General features: G+C 54.0%; 1 protein-coding gene across 1 annotated transcript in view; it reads left to right on the forward strand.

The window, feature by feature from the left end:
* ATP13A2 (ATPase cation transporting 13A2) overlaps nucleotides 1-18726 on the forward strand; it is a 57328-nt gene extending 38602 nt beyond the window's left edge. Inside the window, exons 17-29 of the mRNA XM_040326749.1 lie at nucleotides 2388-2492; nucleotides 2591-2747; nucleotides 2845-2965; nucleotides 4565-4689; nucleotides 4791-4951; nucleotides 5961-6074; nucleotides 8011-8090; nucleotides 10172-10324; nucleotides 11799-11895; nucleotides 12131-12354; nucleotides 12985-13136; nucleotides 15176-15348; nucleotides 18447-18726. Coding sequence (XP_040182683.1) covers nucleotides 2388-2492; nucleotides 2591-2747; nucleotides 2845-2965; nucleotides 4565-4689; nucleotides 4791-4951; nucleotides 5961-6074; nucleotides 8011-8090; nucleotides 10172-10324; nucleotides 11799-11895; nucleotides 12131-12354; nucleotides 12985-13136; nucleotides 15176-15348; nucleotides 18447-18608 — 1824 coding nt within the window. The 3' untranslated portion in view covers nucleotides 18609-18726. The remainder of the gene's footprint in view (nucleotides 1-2387; nucleotides 2493-2590; nucleotides 2748-2844; nucleotides 2966-4564; nucleotides 4690-4790; nucleotides 4952-5960; nucleotides 6075-8010; nucleotides 8091-10171; nucleotides 10325-11798; nucleotides 11896-12130; nucleotides 12355-12984; nucleotides 13137-15175; nucleotides 15349-18446) is intronic.
* The last annotated feature ends 572 nt before the right edge of the window (nucleotides 18727-19298 follow it).

Raw genomic sequence — 19298 nt, forward strand, 5'->3', positions numbered from 1 at the left:
GTGCCGGATCTTGGTTCGGATTGTCCGGGTGCCGGATCTTGGTTCGGATTGGCCGTGTGCCGGATCTTGGTTCGGATTGTCCGGGTGCCGGATCTTGGTTCGGATTGTCCGGGTGCCGGATCTTGCTTCGGATTGTCCGGGTGCCGGATCTCGGTTCGGATTGTCCGGGTGCCGGATCTTGGTTCGGATTGTCCGGGTGCCGGATCTTGGTTCGGATTGTCCGGGTGCCGGATCTTGGTTCGGATTGTCCGGGTGCCGGATCTTGGTTCGGATTGTCCGGGTGCCGGATCTTGGTTCGGATTGGCCGTGTGCCGGATCTTGGTTCGGATTGTCCGGGTGCCGGATCTTGGTTCGGATTGTCCGGGTGCCGGATCTTGGTTCGGATTGTCCGGGTGCCGGATCTTGGTTCGGATTGGCCGTGTGCCGGATCTTGGTTCGGATTGTCCGGGGGCCGGATCTTGGTTCGGATTGTCCGGGTGCCGGATCTTGGTTCGGATTGTCCGTGTGCCGGATCTTGGTTCGGATTGTCCGGGTCCCGGATCTAGGTTCGGATTGTCCGGGGGCCGGATCTTGGTTCGGATTGTCCGGGTGCTGGGTCTTGGTTCGGATTGTCCGGGTGCCGGATCTCGCTTCGGATTGTCCGGGTGCCGGATCTCGGTTCGGATTGTCCGGGTGCCGGATCTCGGTTCGGATTGTCCGGGTGCCGGATCTTGGTTCGGATTGTCCGGGTGCCGGATCTTGGTTCGGATTGTCCGGGTGCCGGATCTTGGTTCGGATTGTCCGGGTGCCGGATCTTGGTTCGGATTGTCCGGGTGCCGGATCTTGGTTCGGATTGGCCGTGTGCCGGATCTTGGTTCGGATTGTCCGGGTGCCGGATCTTGGTTCGGATTGTCCGGGTGCCGGATCTTGGTTCGGATTGTCCGGGTGCCGGATCTTGGTTCGGATTGTCCGGGTGCCGGATCTTGGTTCGGATTGTCCGGGTGCCGGATCTTGGTTCGGATTGTCCGGGTGCCGGATCTTGGTTCGGATTGTCCGGGTGCCGGATCTTGGTTCGGATTGTCCGGGTGCCGGATCTTGGTTCGGATTGTCCGGGTGCCGGATCTTGGTTCGGATTGTCCGTGTGCCGGATCTTGGTTCGGATTGTCCGTGTGCCGGATCTTGGTTCGGATTGTCCGGGTGCCGGATCTTGGTTCGGATTGTCCGGGTGCTGGATCTTGGTTCGGATTGTCCGGGTGCCGGATCTTGGTTCGGATTGGCCGTGTGCCGGATCTTGGTTCGGATTGTCCGGGTGCTGGGTCTTGGTTCGGATTGTCCGGGTGCCGGATCTTGCTTCGGATTGTCCGGGTGCTGGATCTTGGTTCGGATTGTCCGGGTGCCGGATCTTGCTTCGGATTGTCCGGGTGCTGGATCTTGGTTCGGATTGTCCGGGTGCCGGATCTAGGTTCGGATTGTCCGGGGGCCGGATCTTGGTTCGGATTGTCCGGGTGCTGGGTCTTGGTTCGGATTGTCCGGGTGCCGGATCTTGCTTCGGATTGTCCGGGTGCCGGATCTTGGTTCGGATTGTCCGGGTGCTGGATCTTGGTTCGGATTGTCCGGGTGCCGGATCTTGGTTCGGATTGGCCGTGTGCCGGATCTTGGTTCGGATTGTCCGGGTGCTGGGTCTTGGTTCGGATTGTCCGGGTGCCGGATCTTGCTTCGGATTGTCCGGGTGCTGGATCTTGGTTCGGATTGTCCGGGTGCCGGATCTTGCTTCGGATTGTCCGGGTGCTGGATCTTGGTTCGGATTGTCCGGGTGCCGGATCTAGGTTCGGATTGTCCGGGGGCCGGATCTTGGTTCGGATTGTCCGGGTGCTGGGTCTTGGTTCGGATTGTCCGGGTGCCGGATCTTGCTTCGGATTGTCCGGGTGCTGGGTCTTGGTTCGGATTGTCCGGGTGCCGGATCTTGGTTCGGATTGTCCGGGTGCTGGATCTTGGTTCGGATTGTCCGGGTGCCGGATCTTGGTTCGGATTGGCCGTGTGCCGGATCTTGGTTCGGATTGTCCGGGTGCTGGGTCTTGGTTCGGATTGTCCGGGTGCCGGATCTTGCTTCGGATTGTCCGGGTGCTGGATCTTGGTTCGGATTGTCCGGGTGCCGGATCTTGCTTCGGATTGTCCGGGTGCTGGATCTTGGTTCGGATTGTCCGGGTGCCGGATCTAGGTTCGGATTGTCCGGGGGCCGGATCTTGGTTCGGATTGTCCGGGTGCTGGGTCTTGGTTCGGATTGTCCGGGTGCCGGATCTTGCTTCGGATTGTCCGGGTGCTGGGTCTTGGTTCGGATTGTCCGGGTGCCGGATCTTGGTTCGGATTGTCCGGCGGTGTCGTTAATTCTTTCATTTTCCATCCCTCAGGTTCTGGAGGACGGAGACGCAGACCCGCGTACCAAGGACATTTTTGGGACCAAAGTGCTGTCGGTGATCAAGCCGCCCACCCTGGAGGAGCAGCCGCACGGGCCTGTATGTGTTGTCCTGTTTCTTGCGGCGGGCGCAGGGTGGTTACGCCATGATTTCGATCACATTGACCCCGTGCTGTTTTCTCTCCCCTCCCCCTCCAGAAGCACACGGTCCCGGTGGGCGTCCTGCAGCGGTTCCCGTTCTCCTCCAGCATCCAGCGGATGAGCGTCATCGCCAGACAGTCGAGCGATCCGCATTCTCAGCTCTACATGAAGGGGGCGCCGGAGATGGTGGCCAGTCTGTGCCGCAACGATTCGGGTGAGCGCCCTCTGTGGCGGGAGAAGGATTTACAGGGACTTTTTGTTTTTATAACAATTTGTGATTTATTTGTATTTTATTTTTTTGGTTCTCGCAGTACCGCGTGATTTCTCCGCCATGCTGCGTCAGTACACTCAGGACGGGTTTCGGGTTCTGGGCTTTGCGTATAAAACTCTGCCGACCACCAGAACGTTTGAGGAGGCGCAGGCTGTGACCAGGTACTCAATCTATAGATATTCCTGTGTTTTATTTCTGACCGCAACGCCCTCCCGAACCCTGCATTCTGACCGCAACGCCCTCCCGATCCCTGCATTGTGACCGCAACGCCCTCCCGATCCCTGCATTGTGACCGCAACGCCCTCCCGATCCCTGCATTGTGACCGCAACGCCCCCCGATCGCTGCATTGTGACCGCAACGCCCTCCCGAACCCTGCATTGTGACCGCAACGCCCTCCCGATCCCTGCATTGTGACCGCAACGCCCTCCCGATCCCTGCATTCTGACCGCAACGCCCTCCCGATCCCTGCATTGTGACCGCAACGCCCTCCCGATCCCTGCATTGTGACCGCAACGCCCTCCCGATCCCTGCATTGTGACCGCAACGCCCTCCCGATCCCTGCATTGTGACCGCAACGCCCCCCGATCGCTGCATTGTGACCGCAACGCCCTCCCGAACCCTGCATTGTGACCGCAACGCCCTCCCGAACCCTGCATTGTGACCGCAACGCCCTCCCGATCGCTGCAATCTGACGGCAACGCCCTCCCGATCCCTGCATTCTGACGGCAACGCCCTCCCGACCCCTGCAATCTGACGGCAACGCCCTCCCGATCCCTGCATTCTGACGGCAACGCCCTCCCGATCCCTGCATTCTGACGGCAAGGCCCTCCCGATCCCTGCATTCTGACGGCAACGCCCTCCCGATCCCTGCATTCTGACGGCAAGGCCCTCCCGATCCCTGCATTCTGACCGCAACGCCCCCCTGATCCCTGCATTCTGACCGCAAGGCCCTCCCGATCCCTGCATTCTGACCGCAAGGCCCTCCCGATCCCTGCATTCTGACCGCAAGGCCCTCCCGATCCCTGCATTCTGACCGCAACGCCCCCCTGATCCCTGCATTCTGACCGCAACGCCCTCCCGGTCCCTGCATTCTGACCGCAACGCCCCCCTGATCCCTGCATTCTGACCGCAAGGCCCTCCCGATCCCTGCATTCTGACCGCAAGGCCCTCCCGATCCCTGCATTCTGACCGCAACGCCCCCCTGATCCCTGCATTCTGACCGCAACGCCCTCCCGGTCCCTGCATTCTGACCGCAACGCCCCCCTGATCCCTGCATTCTGACCGCAACGCCCTCCTGACCCCTGCATTCTGACCGCAACGCCCTCCTGACCCCTGCATTCTGACCGCAACGCCCTCCTGACCCCTGCATTCTGACCGCAACGCCCTCCTGACCCCTGCATTCTGACCGCAACGCCCTCCTGACCCCTGCATTCTGACCGCAACGCCCTCCTGACCCCTGCATTCTGACCGCAACGCCCTCCCGATCCCTGCATTCTGACCGCAACGCCCCCCTGACCCCTGCATTCTTTTTTGTATCACCTGAGGATTTACAAGCACTTTAACTCCTTCATGGCCATGGGGTGTGTAGTATGTTAGACACACATGGGGACGGGGTGGAGACCCTTCATTTTTACGTATTTGTATCAAATGATGGCAAATTGTTGCAAACAAGATTTCCTATTAAAAAAAAAAACGATCGCCGATGTAAATCTTCTGTAATCGTCTGGCTTACCGCGGCGTCGCCTGTTTCCCCACCTAGAGAGTCGGCGGAGCGCGAACTGACCTTCCTGGGGTTCCTGGTGATGAGGAACGTGCTGAAGCCGGAGACGGCGCCCGTCATCTACTCCCTGAGAAAAGCCAACATCCGCGCCGTCATGGTGACCGGTCAGTGCCGTTACGGGACGCCCCGTCCTTTTTTTTTTTTATATAAACCCCCAAAAAATCTTTCAGAATGGAGCCGAGACATATTATTTTTTTTTCTTTAGGTGACAACATGTTGACCGCCGTGAATGTCGCCAAGAGCTGCCACCTTGTGGAGGCAACGGAAAAGGTTTTCTTCGTGAACGCCTCCCCTCCAACCTACGACAGCTCCGCGACCCTGAGGTTCATCCCGTCCGAGCCGACCGCGGGGGAGGACAACAGAGAGGTGAGTGCCGCCCCCGCGGGTCTGTCCCCGGCTGTGTGCGCCGCTAATACCGCCACAGCTCCCGGGACCGTGCGCCGCTAATACCGCCACAGCTCCCGGGAGTGCGCGCCGCTAATACCGCCACAGCTCCCGGGAGTGCGCGCCGCTAATACCGCCACAGCTCCCGGGAGTGCGCGCCGCTAATACCGCCACGGCTCCCGGTAGTGCGCGCCGATAATACCGCCACGGCTCCCGGGAGTGCGTGCCGCTAATACCGCAACGGCTCCCGGGAGCGCGCGCCGCTAATACCGCAACGGCTCCCGGGAGCGCGCGCCGCTAATACCGCAACGGCTCCCGGGAGCGCGCGCCGCTAATACCGCCACAGCTCCCGGGAGTGACCAAACACACCTCCAAGACCACCACTGCCTCGCTAAAGAAGCTGAGGGTAAAGGTGATGGACTGGCCAAGCCAATAATCATCTCTGGGGGGGAAGGGGGAGGAGCGCAAGGTCTCCAACATCCACCAGCTCTGTGATGTCATTATGGGGGAGGGGGAGAGGACTCCGGTGACAACCTGTGAAGCTCTGGTGACCTCCATGCCCAAGAGGGTTAAGGCAGTGCTGGAAAATAATGGCGGCCACACAAAATATTGACCCTTTTGGGCCCCAATTTGGAGATTGTCACTTAGGGGGTCCTCACTTTTGTTGCCAGCGGTTTAGACATGAATGGCTGTGTGTTGAGTTATTTGTTATACAAGCTGTACACCCCTCCCCCCCCCCCTGTGTACACCCCTCCCCCCCGTACACTCACTACACAACATTGTAGATACAAAGTGTCATTTCTCCAGTGTTGTCACATGAAAAGATACAAGAAATGTCACTGAGGGGTGTACTTACTTCTGTGAGCTGTAGAAAGGCCCGGTGGTCTTCTGGTATAGCGGTGACTCTCCGGGGACTTTGTTTAGATCTCATTTTAGATACCTACATGAAATAACATTTTTTTTTTTGGGGTTCTCCTCTCTCACCCCGCAGGGGCTGTACCAGCAAGGAGGAGGAGCTTTCCTGGACCGCGAGCCGTTCTGCTTCGCCATGAATGGGAAATCTTTCGCGGCTCTGACTGATTACTTCCCCGAAATGCTGCCCAAGGTGACACCTTCCTGAATTCTGTGTCTGTATATTCAAGGCTGAAGTTTATTCTGCTTATATTTCACCTTCTCTGGACCCCCCAGGGCAGCCCCTATGGGCCCCACAATAATGACTGGACCCGGGGCAGCTGCTATGGGCCCCACAACAATGCCAGGGCTTTCCCTTTTTCCCTGTGCTAAAAACGGCCCAAATGGAAGGGGCCAGCAGGGGGCTGTACAGAGCAAAAAAAAATCCAAAATTCCAAAATCAACTATTTGCAGGCAGTGTGGGCTCAAGGGGCAGTTGCTATGGGCCCCACAACATTGACTGGACCCCCCAGGGCAGCTGTTATGGGCCCCACAACAATGACAGGACCCCCCGGGGCATCTGCTATGGGCCCCACAACAATGACTGGACCCCCTGTGGCAGCTGCTATGGGCCCCACAACAATGACTGGACCCCCCGGGGCAGCTGCTCTGGGCCCCACAACAATGACTGGACCCCCCAGGGCAGCTCATATGAGCCCCACAATAATGACTGGTCCCCACCGGGGCAGCTGCTATGGGCCCCACAACAATGACTGGACCCCCCGGGGCAGCTGCTATGGGCCCCACAACAATGACTGGACCCCCCAGGGCAGCTCATATGAGCCCCACAATAATGACTGGTCCCCACCGGGGCAGCTGCTATGGGCCCCACAACAATGACTGGACCCCCCGGGGCAGCTGCTATGGGCCCCACAACAATGACTGGACCCCCCCGGGGCAGCTGCTATGGGCCCCACAACAATGACTGGACCCCCCGGGGCAGCTGCTCTGGGCCCCACAACAATGACTGGACCCCCCGGGGCAGCTCCTATGGGGCCCACAACAATGACTGGACCCGCCTGGGCAGCTGCTATGGGCCCCACAATAATGACTGGACCCCCCGGGGCAGCTGCTATGGGCCCCACAACAATGACTGGACCCCCCGGGGCAGCTCCTATGGGGCCCACAACAATGACTGGACCCCCCAGGGCAGCTGCTATGGGCCCCACAATAATGACTGGACCCCCCGGGGCAGCTGCTATGGGCCCCACAACAATGACTGGACCCCCCCGGGGAAGCTGCTATGGTCCCCACAATAATGACTGGACCCCCCGGGGCAGCTGCTATGGGCCCCCACAACAATGACTGGACCCCCCGGGGGAAACTGCTATGGTCCCCACAATAATGACTGGACCCCCCGGGGCAACTGCTATGGTCCCCACAACAATGACTGGACCCCCCGGGGCAGCTGCTATGGGCCCCACAACAATGCCAGGGCTTCCCCTGTGCTAAAGAAGGCCCAAATGGAAGGGGCCAGCAGGGGGCTGTACAGAGCTTCCTGAAAACATCCCAGCACCCGACCTCCGTACTCCTCTCCAGAGCCCTCAGTCCTGATGCAAGCGAGTGGGAGGGGTTATGCAAATATCTAAAGGCCTTGATGGGGGGGTGTCAGTCTGGAGGAGTGGGCGTTCCTAGACAGGCTTAATTTGCATAGGTACCGCCCATGTGTGGTGCTGAGCCTCCATGATTGGAAGACCTAAAATCCAAATAATGAAAGGGGCGGGGCCAGGGACAGTCAGACTGGGAGAGGAAAGACATTTTTGAATCCCAACCACGGCACCACCTGCCTGGTTTCCTCCAGGTGCTCAGGTTTCCTCCTACACTCCGAAGACATGCTGGTCGGTTAATTGGCCTCAATATGTGAGATGGGGATTTTGATTCTAAGGAATATAATTTAATGTTGTGTTTTAACCAATGACCTGGAGCTTGGCTATAAAAATACAGTGTTGGGTGGAGTTGCTTTTGCGCTCTTTTTTTTGTTTCAGAAAGACGCTCAGATGGACGTTTGTTGCCCATAACCTGAATTCAGTAGAGGAATCCTCGTTTCACATCTGCAGTCATCCTGATCCTCCTCTTCTCTCGATTTTTAGGTTCTTATGCACGCCGCAGTCTTCGCCCGAATGTCCCCCGACCAGAAAACTCAGCTGGTACAAAACTTTCAAGTTCTGGGGTGAGTGAGCGCTGGGCCCCGTATATTCAGAATGGCGGCTGGTGAGAAGAAGCCACATGGACCTCCTATAGGTTCTGTAGGCCACAAAGAGCCAACGAGGCCTCCTATAGGTTCTGTAGGCCTAAAAGAGCCAACAAGGCCTCCTATAGGTTCTGTAGGCCACATCGAGCCAGGGGGGCCTCCTATAGGTTCTGTAGGCCACAAAGAGCCAACGAGGCCTCCTATAGGTTCCGTAGGCCACAAAGAGCCAGGGAGACCTCCTATAGGTTCTGTAGGCCACAAAGAGCCAACGAGGCCTCCTATAGGTTCTGTAGGCCACAAAGAGCCAACGAGGCCTCCTATAGGTTCTGTAGGCCACAAAGAGCCAGGGAGGCCTCCTATAGGTTCTGTAGGCCACAAAGAGCCAACGAGGCCTCCAATAGGTTCTGTAGGCCAAAAAGAGCCAGGGGGCCTCATATAGGTTCTGTAGGCCAAAAAGAGCCAGGGGGCCTCCTATAGTTTCTGTAGGCCACAAAGACCCAGGGAGGCCTCCAATAGGTTCTGTAGGCCACAACGAGCCAGGGAGACCTCCTATAGGTTCTGTAAGACCACAAAGAGCCAGGGGGGCCTCCTATAGGGTCTGTAGGCCACAAAGAGCCAGCAAGGCCTCTTATATGTTCTGTAGGCCACAACGAGCCAGCGAGGCCTCTTATAGGTTTTGTAGGCCACAACGAGCCAGGGAGACCTCCTATAGGGTCTGTAGGCCACAAAGAGTCAGGGAGGCCTCCTATAGGTTCTGTAGACCACAACGAGCCAGGGAGACCTCCTATAGGTTCTGTAGGCCACAAAGAGCCAGGGAGGCCTCCTATAGGTTCTGTAGGCCACAAAGAGTCAGGGAGGCCTCCTATAGGTTCTGTAGACCACAAAGAGCCAGGGGGGCCTCCTATAGGTTCTGTAGACCACAAAGAGCCAGGGGGGCCTCCTATAGGTTCTGTAGGGCACAAAGAGTCAGGGAGGCCTCCTATAGGTTCTGTAGGCCACAAAGAGCCAGGAAGGCCTCCAATAGGTTCTGTAGATGCACGCCACCAACTTTTTAAAAAAAGGTTGTGCAAATAAATCACTCTGGTTTTATAATATATCCAACACACAGGGCCTTTTCATTGGGACTTTTTAGGCTATTCGATACAAAACATGTTTTTTGGAATTATCATAAAAGAATACACATAGCTAAAAACATATCACGGCTGTGTACATCTTAGCAACTTTTCATGCATTATACAATCTGAAATATACCCAAATTTTGAACCCAGACAAGATCATGCAAACCAAGATGTTCCCGTACAAGGCCACGAAAAACCAATGCGTTTCGAACAATGTCTATCTCAGGGGTATACAATATAGTTTTTATAATGTTGTAAATAAATACCTATCAGCCTGTGTTCAAACTAAGATGTATAACTCTTCACTGAGAGGGGCCAAGATGGCCTCCAGGACCGCAAACAGGCTCTTGAAGGCCAGCTTGGCCCCTCTCTGCAAAGTGTAAGGCACCTTGGTTTGAACCCTGGCCCTGTACATCATTATGGGGACATTGAAACCACATTTTAGAGGTGGGGGATGAGGGACATTGGATGGGGGTCCTGTAGGTCTGGGGATTAGGGGAAATGGGCATATTGAAGCTGGCAGAGCTGTGTAATGAAGAGGGGTTTAGACCCCTGACATTTCACCAAAGCCCCCCCCCCCCCACTCCACAGGGCTCCTAAAAAAAAAAAAAAATTAAAAAAAGAAATAAAATAAAATGGTAAAAAAATAAAAGAACCCTTACTGATCTGTATTTACATTATTATACGGCTATATTGTATATACCTACTCCTGAAGAAGACACCGTTCGAAACATGTCGGGTTTGTCCCGGCCCTGCAACATGTACAGTATCAAGTATAATAGTGTTTGTATGTGAAAATTGTCTAGTTGGAGACAATTTTCACATAAGACATATTGATCCTTTGGTGCCACCAGGGCGTTGTCTGGGTGGGGGTGGCTACCTGCAGTGACCTTTGTATAGATATTTTTGCGGATTAACGAGTTCTCATTCTCTTCTATACAGCTACTGTGTGGGGATGTGCGGAGACGGAGCCAATGACTGCGGGGCGCTGAAAGCTGCCGATGTCGGGATCTCTCTGTCGGACAGCGAGGCCTCTGTCGCCTCGCCATTCACCTCCAAAATCGACAACATCGAGTGCGTGCCCATCGTCATCCGGTCAGTGGAGGGCGCTGTTCTGAAAAGGGTTTTATATATCTAAAATCTAAATATTGCTATAATAATGATTACTAGAAAAATATCTGTGCCTTCAGAAATGGGTGTCGGGTGTTGGAGGAGGAGAGCTGGAGGACTGGAGACCTATACTGGAGGTGTTCTGGAGGAAGGGACAATGAGGATGGTGGAACCTGTTCCAGAAGTAGAAGCGTTCTGGAGTTGGGATGTATCAGGATAGTGGAGGGGTTCTGGAGTAGGGGTATTGAGGATGGTGGAACTGGTTCTAGATGTAAAGTATGTTGGATTTTAGGAGGGGGAATCAGGACAGTGGAGGGGTTCTGCAGTAGAGGCACTGAGGATGGTAAAACTTGTTCCAGATGTTGAGTGTTCTGGATTGCAGCAGAAGGGGACCAGGACAGTAGAGGAGTTCTGGAGTAGGGGTATTGAGGATGGTGAAACTTGTTCCAGATGTAGAGTGTTCTGGATTGAGGGAGACCCAGAACACTGGAGGGGATCAGGACAGTAGAGGGGTTCTGGAGTAGGGCTATTGAGGATGGTGGAACTTGTTCCAGATGTAGATGTTCTGGATTGAGGACAGTGGGGGGGTTCTGGAGTATGGGTATTGAAGATGGTAAAACTTGTTCCAGATGTAGATGTTCTGGATTGAGGACAGTAGAGGGGTTCTGGAGTAGGGTTTTGAGGATGGTGGAACTTGTTCCAGGTGTAGATGTTCTGGATTGAGGACAGTGGAGGGGTTCTAGAGTAGGGCTATTGAAGATGGTGTAACTTGTTCCAGATGTAGAGTGTTCTGGATTTTAGGAGAGGGGATCAGGACAGTAGAGGGGTTCTGGAGTAGGGCTATTGAGGATGGTGGAACTTGTTCCAGATGTAGATGTTCTGGATTGAGGACAGTGGAGGGGTTCTGGAGTAGGGTTTTGAAGATGGTGGAACTTGTTCCAGATGTAGAGTGTTCTGAATTTTAGGAGAGGGGATCAGGACAGTGGAGGGGTTCTAGAGTAGGGGTATTGAGGATGGTGGAACTTGTTACAGATGTAGAGTGTTCTGGATTTTAGGAGAGGGGATCGGGACAGTAGAGGGCTTCTAGAGTAGGGTATTGGGGATGGTGGAACTTGTTCCAGATGTAGATGTTCTGGATTGAGGACAGTGGAGGGGTTCTAGAGTAGGGTATTGAGGATGGTGGAACTTGTTCCAGATGTAGATGTTCTGGATTGAGGACCGTAGAGGGGTTCTGGAGTAGGGTTTTGAAGATGATGTAACTTGTTCCAGATGTTGGGGAGTGTTCTGGAGTTGGGAGGTTTTTCAGAGGTTGGGGTGTATTGGGGCCTCTGGGAGGAGAGAGTGGAAGTGACCAATCAGTGTTCTATGTTCTAGATCTACCTAGATCTAGATCTGTATCTGTATTCAGGCGGCCGAATTCCCGCTAAGAAAACACGACTGACCATCTTTGTCTCCACAGGGAAGGCCGCTGCTCGCTGGAGACCTCATTTGAGACGTTCAAATACATGGCGATGTACAGCTTCATCCAGTTCATCACCATTCTCATCCTGTACACGGTGAGGGGTGGGGTTGGGGGTGAGGGTTGGGGGTGGGGTTGAGTGGTGGGGTTGGGGGTGAGTGGTGGGTTTGGGGGTGGGGGTGAGTGGTGGGGGAGGGGTGGGTTGGGGGTGGGGTCCAACGTGTGTTCTGATCTGTCTTTGGGTGTTGAAGTTCTGAATTTCTGGAGATTGTGAAATGTTTGTAGGTCTCGTCTGACCGCCTTGCTAATATTAATGTTTCTGGTCTCACCAGGTGGGCACCAGTCTGGGCGACTTCCAGTTCCTCCTCTTTGATCTGGTTATCACCACCACTGTGGCCATCCTGATGGGCAGAACCGGCCCGGCCAGCGAGTTGGGGGTAAAGCGTCCGCTCGGCACTCTGATCAGTATTCCGGTCCTGGGGAGCCTGATATGCCAGACCTTGCTCGTCATTCTCGTCCTGCTGATGTCCTACTTCCTGACCACATCGCAGCCCTGGTACGGGTGAAACCTTCCTCTTTGGGGTCCAGGAGAGAGGGGTGCTATGTGTATGGGACTAGAAGAGAAGTCCTCATAGATCATGTCACTATGTATGGGACTAGAAGAGAAGTCCTCATAGATCAGGTCACTGTGAATCTAGAAGAGAAGTCCTCATAGATCAGGTCACTATGTATGGGACTAGAGGAGAAGTCCTCATAGATCAGGTCACTGTGTGGATCTAGAAGAGAAGTCCTCATAGATCAGGTCACTGTGTGGATCTAGAAGAGAAGTCCTCATAGATCAGGTCACTGTGTGGATCTAGAAGAGAAGTCCTCATAGATCAGGTCACTGTGTGGATCTAGAAGAGAAGTCCTCATAGATCAGGTCACTGTGTGGATCTAGAAGAGAAGTCCTCATAGATCAGGTCACTGTGTGGATCTAGAAGAGAAGTCCTCGTAGATCAGGTCACTGTGTGGATCTAGAAGAGAAGTCTTCATAGATCAGGTCACTGTATGAATCTAGAGAAGTCCTCATATATCAGGTCACTGTGTGTGGATCTAGAAGAGAAGTCCTCATAGATCAGGTCACTGTGTGGATCTAGAAGAGAAGTCCCCATTTCTATGTCATTAACGGATCTCTCCCGCGCAGGTTTCACCCGGTTAATATCACCAGCCAGGCACATCAGCACCTCCCGAACTATGAGAACACGGCCATCTTCTGTGTGTCCGGATTCCAGTATATCATTCTCGCCATCGTCCTATCAAAAGGATATCCTTTCCGGAAGCCTCTGTACACCAACAGTGAGTGACCCCTCTACTAGTTGTTCTGGGACCCCCAAGTGTCAGGGTGTCATTGTTCTGAACCCCCAAGTGTCAGTGTGTCATTGTTCTGGATCCACCAAGTGTCAGGGTGTCATTGTTCTGGGACCCCCAAGTGTCAGGGTGTTATTGTTCTGGACCCCCAAGGGTCAGTGTGTCATTGTTCTGGGACCCCCGAGTGTCAGGGTGTCATTGTTCTGGATCCCCAAGTGTCAGGGTGTCATTGTTCTGGGACCCCCAAGTGTCAGTGTGTCATTGTTCTGGGACCCCCAAATGTCAGTGTGTCATTGTTCTGGGACCCCCAAGTGTCAGGGTGTCATTGTTCTGGACCCCCAAGTGTCAGGGTGTCATTGTTCTGGGACCCCCAAGTGTCAGTGTGTCATTGTTCTGGGACCCCCAAGTGTCAGGGTGTCATTGTTCTGGGACCCCCAAGTGTCAGGGTGTCATTGTTCTGGACCCCCAAGTGTCAGGGTGTCATTGTTCTGGGACCCCCAAGTGTCGTTGTGTCATTGGTCTGGACCCCCAAGTGTCAGTGTGTCATTGTTCTGGACCCCCAAGTGTCGTTGTGTCATTGGTCTGGACCCCCAAGTGTCAGTGTGTCATTGTTCTGAACCCCCAAGTGTCAGGGTGTCACTGTTCTGAACCCCCAAGTGTCAGGGTGTCATTGTTCTGGGACCCCCAAGTGTCAGGGTGTCATTATTCTGGGACCCCCAAGTGTCAGGGTGTCACTGTTCTGAACCCCCAAGTGTCAGGGTGTCACTGTTCTGAACCCCCAAGTGTCAGGGTGTCATTGTTCTGGATCCCCAAGTGTCAGGGTGTCATTGTTCTGGGACCCCCAAGTGTCAGGGTGTCATTGTTCTGGGACCCCCAAGTGTCAGGGTGTCATTGTTCTGGACCCCCAAGTGTCAGGGTGTCCTTGTTCTGGGACCCCCAAGTGTCAGGGTGTCACTGTTCTGGATCCCCAAGTGTCAGGGTGTCATTGTTCTGGGACCCCCAAGTGTCAGGGTGTCATTGTTCTGGATCCCCAAGTGTCAGGGTGTCATTGTTCTGGGACCCCCAAGTGTCAGGGTGTCATTGTTCTGGAACCCCCAAGTGTCAGTGTGCCATTGTTCTGGTCCCCCGAGTGTCAGTGTGTCATTGTTCTGGGACCCCCAAGTGTCAGTGTGTCATTGTTCTGGGACCCCCAAGTGTCAGGGTGTCATTGTTCTGGACCCCCAAGTGTCAGGGTGTCATTGTTCTGGACCCCCAAGTGTCAGGGTGTCATTGTTCTGGGACCCCCAAGTGTCAGGGTGTCATTGTTCTGGACCCCCGAGTGTCAGGGTGTCATTGTTCTGGGACCCCCAAGTGTCAGTGTGTCATTGTTCTGGACCCCCAAGTGTCAGGGTGTCATTGTTCTGGGACCCCCAAGTGTCAGTGTGTCATTGTTCTGAACCCCCAAGTGTCAGTGTGTCATTGTTCTGGGACCCCCAAGTGTCAGTGTGTCATTGTTCTGAACCCCCAAGTGTCAGTGTGTCATTGTTCTGGGACCCCCAAGTGTCAGTGTGTCATTGTTCTGGGACCCCCAAGTGTCAGTGTGTCATTGTTCTGGACCCCCAAGTATCGGTGTGTCATTGTTCTGAACCCCCAAGTGTCAGGGTGTCATTGTTCTGGACCCCCATGTGTCAGGGTTCTGGACCCCCAAGTGTCAGTGTGTCATTGTTCTGGGACCCCCAAGTGTCAGGGTGTCATTGTTCTGGACCCCCATGTGTCAGGGTTCTGGACCCCCAAGTGTCAGTGTGTCATTGTTCTGGGACCCCCAAGTGTCAGTGTGTCATTGTTCTGGACCCCCAAGTATCGGTGTGTCATTGTTCTGAACCCCCAAGTGTCAGGGTGTCATTGTTCTGGACCCCCATGTGTCAGGGTTCTGGACCCCCAAGTGTCTGTGTGTCATTGTTCTGGGACCCCCAGGTGTCCGTGTGATTCCCATGTGTAACAATGTAACGTTTTTTGTCACTGAGTGTTCCTCTGATCTCCCCGCGCAGTCCTGTACCTGCTGGTTCTGATCATCCTGCTGGCGTTGATGTTGTGGATCGTACTCTACCCCCTCCTCTTCATGCGGAATCTTCTGAACCTCATGAACCTAGACGATATGAACTTCAAGCTCGTATTGGTCGGGATCGGAGCCGTCAACTTTGTAGCCGCCTTCCTCATTGAGGTATGTCTGCCGCTCCTGGACCCGGGTCACCTACTCAAGCCTGGGAACCCCCCGGGGGGGGGGCTGGGCTGGCCTATACTTCCCCCAAGAGCTTACATTATATTATATAAAAGATACATTGAATAGAGTGTTTATCCTTGCAGTAATAGTAGATCTATAAATGTATGACCCCGTGTTACATTATCGGGGGTCCGCATTGTATTCATTCCCAGAAACCTGCACTACCAGGAGTCACCACTAGAAGGCGAATCGTCCAGGTTTCTATCATTTGTAGAGTGCTCTGGGGGCAGGATTTATTTATACAATATACAGTGGGGGGGGGGGGGATATTGATCGTCTCCCCTGCAGATGGTGTAAGTTCCCCCCTTACATAAAAATGAGGGGTCTGTAATTTCTCTCATAGGTGTATTTTATATGATGGAGGGAGAATATCAACCAAAACTCCAGAGAGATCACATGATACAAATGTTATAAATGGAGGAAAATAAGTCTTTGACCCCCTTAGTAGTTGGGGGAGGTTCCTTGGTAGTTGAGGGAGGTTCCTTGGTAGTTGGGGGAGGTTCCTTGGTAGTTGGGGGAGGTTCTTTAGTAGTTGGGGGAGGTTCCTTAGTAGTTGGGTGGAGGTTCCTTAGTATTTGGGGGAGGTTCCTTAGTAGTTGGGGGAGGTTCCTTAGTAGTTGAGGGAGGTTCCTTAGTAGTTGAGGGAGGTTCCTTAGTAGTTGAGGGAGGTTCCTTAGTAGTTGGGGGAGGTTCCTTAGTAGTTGGGGTAGGTTCCTTCGTAGTTGGGGTAGGTTCCTTGGTAGTTGAGGGAGGTTCTTTAGTAGTTGGGGGAGGTTCCTTAGTAGTTGGGTGGAGGTTCCTTAGTATTTGGGGGAGGTTCCTTAGTAGTTGGGTGGAGGTTCCTTAGTATTTGGGGGAGGTTCCTTAGTAGTTGGGGGAGGTTCCTTAGTAGTTGGGGGAGGTTCCTTAGTAGTTGGGTGGAGGTTCCTTAGTATTTGGGGGAGGTTCCTTAGTAGTTGGGGGAGGTTCCTTAGTAGTTGGGGGAGGTTCCTTAGTAGTTGGGGGAGGTTCCTTGGTAGTTGGGGGAGGTTCCTTAGTAGTTGAGGGAGGTTCCTTGGTAGTTGGGGGAGGTTCCTTGGTAGTTGGGGGAGGTTCCTTAGTAGTTGGGGGAGGTTCCTTAGTAGTTGGGGGAGGTCCCTTGGTAGTTGGGGGAGGTTCCTTGTTGGGAAGCACAGAGGTCAGACGTTTCTTGTAGTTGGTGATCAGGTCTCCACACATCTCAGGAGGGATTTTCTCTTCTTTACAGATCTTCTCTAAATCCTGAAGGTTTTCTTGACTCGAAGTTTCAGCTCCTCCTCCATACATTTTCTATAGGATTAAGGTCTGGAGGCTGGCTACGCCACTCCATGACTTTAATGTGGTTCTTCTTCTTGAGCCCCTCCTTTTGTTGCCTTGGCGGTCTGTTTTGGGTCATTGTCATGCTGGAAGACCCATCCTCACCCCATGAGGTGAAATCTTGCATGGAGCTCCAGACCACACATTAAGCACATTAAGATCATGGAGTGGCCCAGCCAGTCTCCAGACCTTAATCCCATAGAAAATGTATGGAGGAGGAGCTGAAACTTCGAGTTGCCAAAAAACCTTCAGGATTTAGACAAGATCTGTAAAGAAGAGAAAATCCCTCCTGAGATGTGTGGAGACCTGATCACCAACTACGAGAAACGTCCGACCTCTGTGCTTCCCAACAAGGAACCTCCCCCAACTACTAAGGGACCTCCCCCAACTACTAAGGGACCTCCCCCCAACTACTAAGGGACCTCCCCCCAACTACTAAGGGACCTCCCCCAACTACTAAGGAACCTCCCTCAACTACTAAGGAACCTCCCTCAACTACCAAGGAACCTCCCCCAACTACTAAGGAACCTCCCCTCAACTACTAAGGGACCTCCCCCAACTACTAAGGAACCTCCCCCCAACTACTAAGGAACCTCCCCCGACTACTAAGGGGGTCAAAGACTTATTTTCCTCCATTTATAACATTTGTATCATGTGATCTCTCTGGAGTTTTGGTTGATTTTCTGTCTCCATCATATAAAATACACCTATGAGAGGAATTATAGACCCTTCATTTCTATGTAAGTGGTCTGCAGGGGAGACGATCGGTAACCCCCCCCCCCTCTGTATCTACTGCCCATGGCCAGTGAGTGGCCCAGCAGGTGGCAGTCCTTTATCCAGTCCATTACTGGAGTCTCTGCCCGTCCAGCCATCATCTCTGCCGACACCGGTGATCAGGATAACGGGTCACCTGTATAGATCAGGGGGGGTCTCTCCAGCTGTTGTGAAACTACAACCCCCATCATGCCTCTGCCTGTGGGAGTCATGCGTGTAACTGTCAGCCTTGCAATGCACCATGGGACTTGTAGTTCTGCAAAACAGCTGGGAGGGGCCGCCAGTTTGAGACCCCCTTGGTCTGGAGGAAGTGTCTGAAATGTAATATGTGGCCCCCCTCCCCCTCCTCCGATCTCTTGCAGACCCCCCTGGTGTAGAGGAAGTGTCTGAAATGTAATATGTCACCCCCCCCCTCTCCTGTCTCTTGCAGACCCCCCTGGTGTAGAGGAAGTGTCTGAAATGTAATATGTGGCCCCCCTCCCCCTCCTCCGATCTCTTGCAGACCCCCCTGGTGTGTAGGAAGTGTCTGAAATGTAATATGTGACCCCCCCCCTCTCCTGTCTCTTGCAGACCTCCCTGGTGTAGAGGAAGTGTCTGAAATGTAATATGTGACCCCCCCCCCCCTCCGATCTCTTGCAGACCCCCCTGGTGTAGAGGAAGTGTCTGAAATGTAATATGTGACCCCCCCCCCCCCCCCCCCCTCCGATCTCTTGCAGACCCCCCTGGTGTGGAGGAAGTGTCTGAAATGTAATATGTGACCCCCCCCCCCCCTCCGATTTCTCTTGCAGACCCCCCTGGTGTGGAGGAAGTGTCTGAAATGTAATATGTGACCCCCCCCCCCCCTCCGATTTCTCTTGCAGACCCCCCTGGTGTAGAGGAAGTGTCTGAAATGTAATATGTGACCCCCCCCCCTCTCCGATCTCTTGCAGACCTCCCTGGATCACGGCTATTGCAACTTCTTACAGAAACTGCGCAGGAAAAAGGAATCGAAGAAAATGTACAAGAGGCTGGAAGTCCACCTCCGGGAGCAGCACTCGTGGCCCCCCGCCAATCAGACTTTGTACCCCAGCAGATCCAAACCATCCAGGTAGCAGGAAATCTGCCGACCCCGCTAGACTTTGTTACCGGCTGCCGAAAGGTCATTACTGACGTGTTACTGCCCCCCGGAGGACACCATTGTCATTGGTTCAGACTTTAGGATAAAAAAAATGTAATAAAAAACAAAAAAGCAATTGCACAACTTGTGAGAAGAAAAAAATGTGAAGCCAAAAATATGAAGGGTAGGAGGAGCTCCCAACACTGGGGGGAGGGATGGGGGGGGGGACTCGGAGCGGACAGCACTGGATTCCTGGAAGACGGCGGCACTGGATTCCTGGAAGAAGGCGGCACTGGATTCCTGGAAGAAGGCGGCACTGGATTCCTGGAAGAAGGCGGCACTGGATTCCAGGAAGACGACGGCACTGGATTCTAGGAAGACGACGGCACTGGATTCTAGGAAGACGACGGCACTGGATTCCTGGAAGACTGGATTCCAGGAAGACGATGGCACTGAATTCCTGGAAGACTGGATTCCAGGAAGACGACGGCACTGAATTCCTGGAAGACTGGATTCCAGGAAGACGACGGCACTGAATTCCATGGAAGACTGGATTCCAGGAAGACGACGGCACTGGATTCCTGGAAGACTGGATTCCAGGCAGACGACGGCACTGGATTCCTGGAAGACTGGATTCCAGGAAGACGACGGCACTGTATTCCTGGAAGACATTGGCACTTAATTC

The sequence above is a fragment of the Rana temporaria genome, chromosome 10 (genome assembly GCF_905171775.1).
Source record: "Rana temporaria chromosome 10, aRanTem1.1, whole genome shotgun sequence".
Classification (NCBI taxonomy): domain Eukaryota; kingdom Metazoa; phylum Chordata; class Amphibia; order Anura; family Ranidae; genus Rana; species Rana temporaria.